This window comes from Gymnoscopelus microlampas, assembly GCF_963454915.1.
Source record: "Gymnoscopelus microlampas genome assembly, chromosome: 24".
In the NCBI taxonomy this organism is placed as follows: Eukaryota; Metazoa; Chordata; class Actinopteri; order Myctophiformes; family Myctophidae; genus Gymnoscopelus; species Gymnoscopelus microlampas.
In genome coordinates this window covers 27318756-27330543 of record NC_139961.1, presented here as the reverse complement: position 1 = coordinate 27330543, position 11788 = coordinate 27318756, and the positions used below count along the sequence as shown (strand labels likewise).

General features: G+C 44.4%; 1 protein-coding gene across 1 annotated transcript; it reads left to right on the top strand.

Moving 5' to 3' along the window:
- Nucleotides 1-6960: 6960 nt before the first annotated feature.
- Nucleotides 6961-9078, top strand: slitrk1 (SLIT and NTRK like family member 1; the record flags this gene model as incomplete). The annotated part of the gene is made up of 1 exon (XM_084051208.1): nt 6961-9078. One exon carries the CDS (start codon nt 6961-6963, stop codon nt 9076-9078), a length of 2118 nt encoding a protein of 705 aa, XP_083907334.1.
- Between the last annotated feature and the right edge of the window lie 2710 nt (nt 9079-11788).

Here is an 11788-nt window from a genome sequence, read left to right as displayed (position 1 = left end):
GGAGCGCAGGTGCTAGCAGGTGCTAGAATAACATATAGGGGGTGCGCAGCTCCAATTCTCCCTATTTAACGGTAGTAGGGGTGGGCATGTGGTCCTGAATAGGACCTTATAGTGTATGCATTTTTGCACATAATGTGTTCAATATTGCATCACAATCATGCACGCACACTTGGACACTCTCTCATGCACATCACAAATACAGCCAACCTCCTGCTGGAATGTGCAAACATGAACAAACTGACCTAATACATAACACACACACACTGCACGGAATCAGAACAGTCTCAGTATTCACAAACAAATGTCAAGTTTTGTAACTCGTACAACACAATTCACAAATACAAAAACGTACAGTATTGGAAAACACAAATGCATGCAGAGTAATATCTGCATATATATTTGTATGCAGATATATATGTATCTCTACCTGTAATGTTTTGTGTTCATGAATTGTGTTTTATGAGTTACACAACTTAACATTTGTTTGTGAATACTTTACAGAAATGGAGCAGTGCTTTACTCTTGAAGCAGCATATTCTCACTCTCAAGTCGTACTGGTGACTACCCACCCCAGGGACTTCTAAAAACATGCTTAAGACCCACCTTTTCACTGTAGAGGACTCCTAGGTTGACTTGTTGTTTTGTGGGTTGTCTGTGTGTTTGTGTGTTTAGTTTCTACTCCCTCCTGTTGTTACTGACTGACAGTGTGACTGAGCTCTTGTTGTCCTAGTCCTATGTTTTTCTCTTTTCTCTTTCTTTGGACCGCGCCTGGGGCAGTGTTCTAACTGGATGGGGGGCGCACAACAAATCCCGAACCTATGAACCGTATGAAGTTGGAGCAAAATCGAACCATGTGTCACCCGTTTGACACTAAGGAAATCCCTCTGTCGTGTCGAGTCATTTTTAATGCGCCCGGCCACCACACTCTGCCACACTGGAATGAGTGTTGTTCTCACTCCAAACTCATAATACTGTAGGTTGACACATCTGCTAAAAACTGTTCAAACAAGCAGACACACCATGAGAACTGGACTTGAGCCCTGGAAGGGACCCCTGAGCGAGCCGTTAGGTGAGCGAGTGGCAGTACAGATCAGTGCGAATTCTGCTTCTGCCAACTCAGTGCCATTCGAGTTAGAATCATCCGACAGGACAGGGGACAGGTCCAGTTGTGTCAACATCTGACGCAGGGGAGTCCTGTCTCGTCAGGGTCCTGGTCAGATCCTGTCCCAACTCGTCACCCGTTTGAAGCAAGGGACGTGAGAATGTGTTTCTTATCTCAATCTGCAGTCCCCGTGCAACTAGCCTGTGTACTGTGGCTAAAAGCTCACAAACGTTTGTGTGCTCTGCAATGGTTCGTCTGTTTGACTTTCGGTGTCCTTGCGCAGCCTCTCGTGTTTCTCACTGCCTGTGCCCCGCCATGGTTTGTTTATGTGACTGCCGGTGACCCTGCTTGCGTTGTGCTTGTATTGTGCTTGTGTCTTGTACTTCTCACTGCCTGCGCCCTGCCCAATTGGTTTGTCTGTCTGACTGTCGGTGTCCCTACGTGGCCCCTTGTGTTTTTCACCTGTGCTCCGCCATTGTCTGGCTAACTGTCACCGAAGGATCTTTTTTTCTTCTTTCTCCATCTATTTTCTGCAGTCTGCATGATTGCGCATGAATGTGAATAATAGCTAGTCTGCTTCACTGTCTACCCTTGACATGTCTATTACTTCAAATCAATGAAGTCCAAACCCCATTAACTTTGTTTAGAAAATGAAAGTTGAATATTTTAAAAAGTACAACACATATGTGAAAATAAATGATTGGAGGTACTAAGTTAGTTAGTTACTGTGAAGTTAGAAATGTGGCTCTGAGCAGTTTGTGACATTAGCTCCGGACACGCACACGCAAAAGCACACGCACACACACACACACACACACACACACACACACACACACACACACACACACACACACACACACACACACACACACACACACACACACACACACACACACACACACGCACACGCACAAACATACGCACGCGTGCACAGGCAGGCACGCACACAGACCCTCTTATAGGCTAACATCTTTCAGTGCTACTTCAAAAAATATATTGCATTTAATAAAATCAGGAGCTGACAGCTATAACCCAACACTATGATTATTTCAGTCAGCTCCTGATTTTTCATTAGCTTATACATGTATGCTTGTTCCATACGATCAAATAATCTGCCAATCCCCAGAATATACAGTACAAGAATGTGCAAGACTGTGGTTCTCATCTAACAACTACAACACATTCTATACCAGTTACTTTTAACATGGTCGTGTTTATAAACTTCACGCCCTGGAGAGAGTATTTATTTGGCAATTACATCTACAATTCCAACATGTCTGGCTATAATCCCTTGCACTGTTAAGAAATTTATTAAATTGGTTGTACAGGACAACAACGTGGATCATACTAGCTGGGCACCAAATTGATATATTTTATTTATAGGAAGGAGCAACCGCCTTCAGTGCAAAAGTCAAAATATACTCTCCAATGGCAGCATTGCGGAACACACTATGGGAAACCTAGTGATTGGCAGATGTCAGGCACGCCGACTTCCCCTGAAGCTTTAAGATAGTCCAATGTTTTAGTTGATGGTTTTCTTTTCTTGAGCTTGCTTTTGGAAGCTTGCGTCCTGTTCCTTCAGGGTCAATATAAGCCTCCACACAGACGCACTGGTCCGTGATCACTGAGTCCACTGGTGGAAAGTAACGTATATTTACTCAAGTATAGTACAATATTTCACTTTCAAACAAGTTTGGGGTTATTTTAACATCTACTCAGGCTTTTGTAAGCCCCCCCAGACAGTTTTTAAGTTACTTGATTTAGTATTTAGATTATTGTCCTTCTAATGTGAGAGGGTCGTGCTTTTTCCAATTACTTTTTTTTTCACTTTCCAAACAAATAAAAAATGAATGAAAAATATTTTTTTTTTTTAAGAAAAACAGCCCACTCACGCATTACAAAGCCAATATCAATCATCAAGAACCAAGGACGGGTGTTTTCAATGAATCTAACATGGTTAAAATAGAGTTTGAAATTACAGTTTGAATAGGAAGGCCCTAATAGGTTGTTTGAAAGTGAAATATCCCTTAAGCACACATTTAAGGTACTTAACTTCAGTTTTTTGATTGATTACATTTCAACGGCAAATATTGTACTTTTACACCACCAATTATTTGAAAACAGTTAGTTACTTTGTAAGATTAGGATTATACTACAAAACATACTTTAACCAATTGAGCTATATATCATTTCATTTTTCATTTATTTGTGTATTTGGGAGGGACAACATGTATTGATGAACGATACAATGCACTGTAAATAGCAGCTCACAATGTGTCATGTTGTGAACTTGCAGATCTATTATTTTTTCCAACTCATTTTACAATAATAATACAAAACAAGTTAAGTATGCCATTTATAATGACTATATATACTTTTACTTTTGGTACTTTTGATGCCAATACTTTTTGCACTTTTACACTATTTCAATTACAGGATTAACTTGTAACTGAGTGTCTGAGTATCGCTACCTGGTGTTGCTACTTGTGCTTATTGTAAATCTGAGTACTTCAGTTCTTTCACCACTGACTGACTGACTCCATTTGGCCAATCTACAAGCTCACAACGCGTCGCATCACGACGCGTTGTGAGCTTGTAGATCTGCTATATGCAGTTTCAGCACCACGGTCAGCACCGTTTCCACTGGCCGAAGTTGCATTGGAGAGCTGTGCGCGACACACACACACACACACACACACACACACACACACACACACACACACACACACACACACACACACACACACACACACACACACACACACACACACACACACACACACACACACACACACACACACACACAATGTACTTCCAATTAATGAGCGTGCGCGTGTGATGAGACGCGCCCTTGCCTTGGCTTGACTGCCCTCTGTGCTTGTTTGTTTTAGCGCGACGGGGCCCGAATTGACTATCGGTTTAGCTTGAACACATCGCTGCACGCTTTGATCTGCCCCTCGGCAAACAGGACACCACGCCGACTCGGAAGTCTGCAAAGCAGAACGTTCGAGTTGTGGGGTTCCCAGGGGGTCCCCACATGATTTTTTTCTTTTGAGTACCTTTAAGATCTTTTTACCTCAAAAAAAGAAAGAAAAACATGTTAAAATAGCCGATCTACAAGCTCGTGAGCTTGTAGATCTACTATTTTCAGATTTTTTTCCCTGTGGAACCTATAGTCAAACAAATGTAATGCCTCCACTGTGACGTTAGGGTAGTGGGTCCACAGTTCAAAATGATTATTTTGGGGGGTCGCGGCCTAAAAAGGTAAAGAACCACTGCATGAAACACAACAGCGCGTCTTGAGCAAAGAGCAAGGTTGGCGGCCGTCATTCACACATGACACAAATGTGCGCAGAGCGGAACGGGGAGGTTAGGCAGTCAGAGCAGAAAACAGGCAGACAGACACAGGATTATAATGCATATGTCAGAGCAAAATGAGCACATACCCTACACACAGAGAGAGAGAGAGAGAGAGAGAGAGAGAGAGAGAGAGAGAGAGAGAGAGAGAGAGAGAGAGTCGGGATAACTATAGGAGGACAAATGCATTTAGACAGAGAGGCAGCCTGGACTGATAGCAGATGTAAAGACATTTAGAACACGAGAAGACAGATAGAGGGTATATGCAGAGGAACAGCTCTTTTACAAAGAGAAAGACAGATGAGGAGTTAGACTGAGCGACAGACAGACAGACAGACAGACAGACAGACAGACAGACAGACAGACAGACAGACAGACAGACAGGAAGGCAGCCAGAGACACAGCCAAGGACATATTATTACTAACTGGTCAGTCGCTATAGCCTATACTGCACATGCAACACAACAATAAACAGATACAGTAGGCCTATAGCCCTAATGATGTTACTCCAGACATTGGAAAACGCTAATGCTACTTTCTAGAACTAATTGGCTCCCCTACTTTAATCTGTAGCAGCACTAGTCGTTTTTTTTTTGTTTCCCTTCCTATACGAGATAGAAGAAAATTATGTCAGAGATTCGATTTTTAACTTAAGCTCCCATTTTCTATCCGGTTCTTAACATCAAAGCGAGAGGAATGCAGATGGGGGCGGATAAATAACTCAGCTCTCTCCTCTGTGCCCCCAATAAAACCCGGGCCATGAGCCAGGGCTGCTGAAGCATGTTTTCAAACAATGGGATTGAAACACGGGGTGGGGGGGGGGGGGGGGGGTTGGGTAGGGGGTGCATCATCAAATCGATATGAATGCACAATGAATGCACTTTATCTATATCAGGGGTCTTCAACGTTATTCAGGCCAGCAAGGACGCCTAAGCTGAGAGAGAGAGAGAGAGAGAGAGAGAGAGAGAGAGAGAGAGAGAGATGCCCACTAGATTGTATAAAACTATTGACCGTTGTCTCTGTACTTGGCTAGCTCTTTTTTTCCCTCTCTCAACACCAAACCTCTTTGCCAAAAATAGCAGATCTGTATTAGATCTGCTATTCTTGGAGCTTGTAGATCGGCTATTTTTGGGCTAACGTTCCCCTCACTATCCTCAGAATCATATCACACAAAGATTTGGAGGACCCCCTGTAGTAACTCTCAGGACCTCCTAGGGGTCCTGACCTGGACCCCCTGTTGAAGACCCCTGATCTATAGAAAACACACTTCTGCCTTTCGTCTTTTCCTTGTTAATTGCAGACGATGTTTGTTTCCCACCTTTTTTAAAAGCAAAATGCACACATGCGCATATAGGGAGCTACATTGACGCATCATTTGTTGTGTAGTCAACTGTTTTCTGTTTTCTTTTTTTGTGTGTGCTGGATTGTGGCATGCCTGTGGCGGATAATTGTTTTTCCGCATTCAACAGTGTTTTCTAAGCAAGGGGCTAAAGTCACGGGGCTCCTGTGCCCCAAAGGAAGAGCAATAGACTATACAGGAAAGGCGTTTATTCTTCCCGAATACTGGGGATTTAAACACTAAACTATAGGCTATTGTCAGCCTGGTGTGAGACCTGTGTTTTCAGCAACGTCGACTTGTACACTTTTAAGATGGACCAGTAAGCTTTCGGTGTCAGTGTGAAAACATGAATTTAGATGCGAAATTTGCAATCAGAAGCAGTGGGATTTTTTGTGTATATAGATTTTAAAAAGACTAGACAGCCACAGCTATATACAGCGTGAACATTTTTAAAGCTCGCCCTATATGTGGATTGATTTTTCTCCTCTCTCTCTCTCTTCTCAGCATTCCCTTGCAGTCAGTCGACAGATTTTTTGCCATTGCAGCTCAGTAGAGGGTGTCAGATCTTCCTGAGAGCGCCGTGCTTATAGAATGAACACAGTATAGTTGGGTCCCTCTCTTCTTTGTGCTCCAAAATCAACAAAGGAAACCGGAGGAAAGGGGAGCAAGAGACGCCAAAAGATGTGAGGAATGCGGCTTTTTCGTAGCGCTGTGATCCACTCTAAATCCTGGGCGCAGGGTGTGAATTTCAGCACCAGGGGAGAGGAAACAGCTCCCGTCGCAACACGCAGCACGACAGAGGAAAAAGGCACGGATTTGTTAATTTGGCCAAGGTCAGTCTTTAACGAACTAAAGCCCCAAGATGTGTCGGAGACTACAGCCTCGTCGCTGTTTTCGATTATTTTCTTAAACATGCGTAACGTCTGAGGATTCGGTCGATGTGAATGAAACGTTTATATGGTCGTTTACCAACTGGAAATCTGGACCCGGAGAGCAGGTTAGATGCAGCATGGATATGATGATGAAAGACTGCCTTATTTTATTCTCGACCTAGCCGCGTATGTTTTTTTTTTTCTTTTCCCCTTCTTCGTGTGGTTAATGTAGACACTAAATTCACTGCTCGTATGCCCTGAAACCGGGAATGAATTGTCCGCGTTGAAAAATGCTGCTTTGGATTGTTCTACTGAATGCGGCTCTTTGTGTTGCCAGTGGAAATGTTACAAGGGACATTTGTAAGGAGCAGATATGCTCTTGCAGCGAGATAGAGGGAGATCTGCACATAGACTGCGAAAAAAGGAGCTTCACCACTCTGCAACATTTGACTGGCCCCAGCTCTCAGTTTTACCACTTGCTGTTGCATGGGAATTCTCTATCTAGGCTCTTTCCCAACGAGTTCGCCAACTTCTATAACGCTGTGAGCCTGCATTTGGAAAACAATGGCTTGCATGATATTGTCCCCGGCGCCTTCCTGGGATTGCAGCTGGTGAAAAGGCTTCACATCAATAACAATAAGATACGATCGTTCAGGAAGAGTACATTTCTGGGGCTGGACGACTTGGAATATCTCCAAGCCGATTTTAATCTATTGAGGGATATCGACCCCGCGGTTTTCAGGGACCTAAATAAACTCGAGGTGTTAATACTTAATGATAACCTAATCAGTGCGCTACCTATAAACGTGTTTCAACATGTGCCCATTACGCATCTTGACCTGCGGGGGAACCGAATCAAAACGTTGCCTTATGAGGGGATTCTTGAGCAAATACCGGGAATTGCGGAGGTTTTATTGGAGGACAACCCGTGGGACTGTAACTGCGACCTGCTTTCTCTCAAGGAATGGCTGGAGAACATACCGCATAATGCGCTCATTGGGAGGGTGATCTGCGAGGCTCCGACCAGACTGCAGGGGGGCGACTTGAACGAAACGTCAGAAGCTGATCTGTGTCCTTCAAAGAACGGCGGTGCTGACACTAGCCTGGTCGCACCTCCCACCCAGGATGAGACCTCGGAACCCGCCGCCGGTGCTGGCCCGCGTCCAACGCCTAAACCAAACGGTGATGCCGCCGGAGGACCCGCGACGCCAGGCCACGGCCCAAAGAGCCGCTCCAAATCGCGTGAAAACTGGCAGCTGAAAACGAAGCCCACTCCTGTGACAGGTGTGGACGGGGAGAGAGAGCAGCTGCAGAACACGACATGCCCACAGCCCTGTAGCTGCAAGCTGATTGGATCCAGACAGGGCCTGGGGGTCAATTGTGAGGGAAAGAAGATTGAGAGCCTATCGAACCTCAAACCCAAACCCCTGGCCGCTCACGAGTTGAACATGAGAGATAATAACATCCACGCCATTAAAAAGAACCATCTGGTGGGGTACTCGTACCTCAACCTGCTTCACTTGGGGGGTAATAACATCAAGGTGATTGACAACAGTACTTTTCATAACCTGACCGAACTCATATGGCTGTATATGGATAAGAACTACCTGGATACACTCATGGCAGAGATGTTCGTTGGCCTACAGAATCTGGAATATCTCAGTTTGGAATACAACGACATTCAGCTCATTGTGGCAGGTGCGTTCAGCCCCATGCCCAAACTCAAGGTTTTGTTGCTTAACAACAACTTGCTGAAAGCTTTGCCCGTGGATGCTTTCCTTGGAACTTCTTTATCCAAGATTAGCCTGCATAATAACTATTTCACGCATCTCCCGGTGACCGGCGTGTTAGACCAGCTCAGTTCAATTTTACAGATCGATTTGCACGGAAACCCGTGGGATTGCTCGTGCAACATCGTGCCCTTCAAGCTGTGGACGGAGAAACTCGCACCGGACGCCATTCTGAGCGAGCTCAAATGCGAGTCCCCGGAGGACTTTTGGAAAAAAGATTTCCGCCGCGTCCAAAATGATCTCATGTGCCCTAAATTATACGAGAGAACCTCGCCGACCTCCCTGTCCAAAAACAACACTTTCACAGTGGACTCGGGGTCGCGCTCGAACTCCTATTTGGAGCCCAGCAGGGTGTCCATCTCGGTCCTCGTACCCGGGTTGCTACTGGTGTTTGTCACGTCTGCTTTCACCGTGGTGGGAATGCTCGTCTTCATCCTGAGGAACCGCAAGAAGTCAAAGCGGAGGGACGGCAACTCCTCTGCCTCGGAGATCAACTCCTTACAGACGGTGTGCGACTCGTCTTATTGGCACAGTGGGAGTGGGCCTTACCACGCAGATGGGGGCGCGCACAGGGGCTTCGACTGTAGCGCGCACCTCTCCACGACCAACGATGCGTAAACAAAACATAAATGACAGTTCTACTGTAGTAGTAAAGCCTATATATAAGCATACACACCACAATGGATTACAGACAGTCACACAGACGGACTGACAGACAGACGCACGGACTGTATGTGACCTCAAAAGTGACTAAAGCGGCGGCATAGCGAGCCGCTTCATCCGCTTTCCTTTTGTTTGCTGTTATAGACTTGTTATAACCTACAGACTTCTTTTGTTTTCTCCAGTGGAATCAAGTAAGTCAGTCTGCTGCACAGGCCCCATACTGTAATATATGTATATGCCCGCTCCCCCCCGCCACCCCTCCTCCTCCTCCTCCTTCTTCTCGCCTCCTCCTCCTCCTCCCAGTTCTGCTATTTGCCGCAATCGGACTACGGATCTGTATAGAGACAGAAAGAGGAAGGGGGAGAGGGGGAGAGAGAGAGAGAGAGAGAGAGAGAGAGAGAGAGAGAGAGAGAGAGAGAGAGAGAGAGAGAGAGAGAGAAGGGGAATGGTGCACGCGAGCGCATGAATGTAATGTAAATATTCGGACCGTTGTATCATAATCTGCATGATGATATTTCTCGCATGGTTTCAACACACTGATGAGGAACCATAATACCACCATTAACCAACCAAGAGAAGCCAACTCGACCCTTATTTCATGTTATATCAATATGACGACTATATATAGATATTAAGAATTATATATGACTATTACAAAGTGCCATTTCTCTATTTTTTGTGAACCTGCAGTTAGGATTTGTATTTGTTGTTTTAAAAAACTTGTTTGGAGAAAAAAAAGACAATAATGATTATTATAATAACGGAAAATAACGATGCCTAATTCTGGAAGGAGTGATGGAAGTGTTCAAAGCTGTCAATGCATGTTATTTTCGTTTGTTATCATTTGATTGTCGATAAATATTGGGGTTATTTATACCGTACTAGTTGGTGCAGATTAAAACCACGTCTGCACAGTCATCATCTCCTTTATGAATGTAAACTGTGTTCTTTCATGGTGTGCCAATTGTTGACTTTCAAATATTCAGACATGCAGATGAGCATGATGACACGTTACCGTCACTCAGATGCTTATGCTGCAAAGTTAATGTAGCTAAAATAACAGTTTCGTGTTTTTTGTGTGTCAATGAATATCTAGCCTGCTTTGGGTGAAAGGAAGAACAACAGACATTGAGTCATGTAAAATGGGGGGTTTATACCATCATATTTTTTCAAAAAACAAAAACAAAGCAAAAGAGTGTTTTCAACGGAGCTGTGTACAATTCGATCGGTGTACAGAGCGCAGGTAGACTAGAATATATTGCTTTTTTTTAAGTAAAAAAAAGCATTCCTCCACGAAAAAAGCTTCTGGCTATGATTCACTTTCATTATATCGTGAGCTTTTGTAAAGCCATCTAATCTTGTCCAAATAAGAGAACTGAAACTCACTGTATTTACTAGACAAATGTGCTTGAAATAGACTGTTTTTTTCAGGCAAAGCTTGCGTTGTTAAAGTAGGCTTGGGGGGGGGGCACGGCGAAAACAACCCACTACGTGCCCCCAACGATGACGCAGCTGTGAATTCTCCATGGGGAGAAGTGAAACGAGCAAGTTAAGATGATGCAGGATGCCTTTTTCAATTCAGCATTTTGAACCTGAGCTATTTATTTGGGTGCGCATGGTCACTAGCTGTGGGCTCACGAGGGGGGGAAAAACCGCCATTGATTGAATATCTCTTCTGCATAGCTCAGCTGTCGAGTTATGTTGCTTAACCTACTGCATTTACGAAGGAACAAAGGTAGAAAACAACAAAGACGGAGGCTTTCAATAATACTGTAGCCTACGTAACCTATCTCACAATGTATAGGCCTAGATTCATCACTTTCACCACAGTATCAGAGACAGATACAAGGAATGTGCAATCTTGTTTTAAACATGATGAAAAGTTGCTGTGCTCGACAAAATATACACACCTATAAAATGGCTCGTATATTGAAACAATTAACCTAATTCGGCTCAGAACTACCTAAGATGCCGTCGGTTTGAGGTGGGTTTACAGTACACCAGGGGTCTTCAACAGGGGGTCCGGGACCTCTAGGGGGTCCTCAGAGTTACTACAGGGGGTCCGACAAATCTTTGAATGACGGGGAAGATTAGCTGAAAATAGCAGATCTCCAAACTTACAGTAGATCTGCTATTTTTCAGAGAATTGGGGTTGAGGGAAAAAGTGCAGACCAAGTACAGCCAACGGTCACGTTTACTAAATATTAAGGGTTTAAAAGGTTAACTGTCTAAAACTACACATTAATAGAAAAGATACGTCAACAAACCAAAAAACATTAATTTGCACTGACAATAGTGCTGTCAAACAAGTCTACGAAGTTATCTATGACATGTATGAAAAACTGTAATCTGCAACACCATTCTATACAATATGTAGTGGGGGGTCCCTGCTTCATCTCTCTCTCTCTCAGCTAAGGGGTCCTTGGCCTGAAGAACGTTGAAGACCCCTGCAGTTCTAATGCCAACAGGCCTCTTTTCCCCCCAGTCTGTTAGTGTAGCGCTATCCATGGTGCTGAATAACACCGCTTTCCCCATAGTCTATAGAGTAGCGCTGTCCGGGGTGCTGAATCACACCGCTTTCCCAGTCTGTAGTGTAGCGCTGATCACGGTGCTGAATCACTCCGCCTGCCATGTCTGTGTTTGAGTTGAGTAAATACGTGTGTTT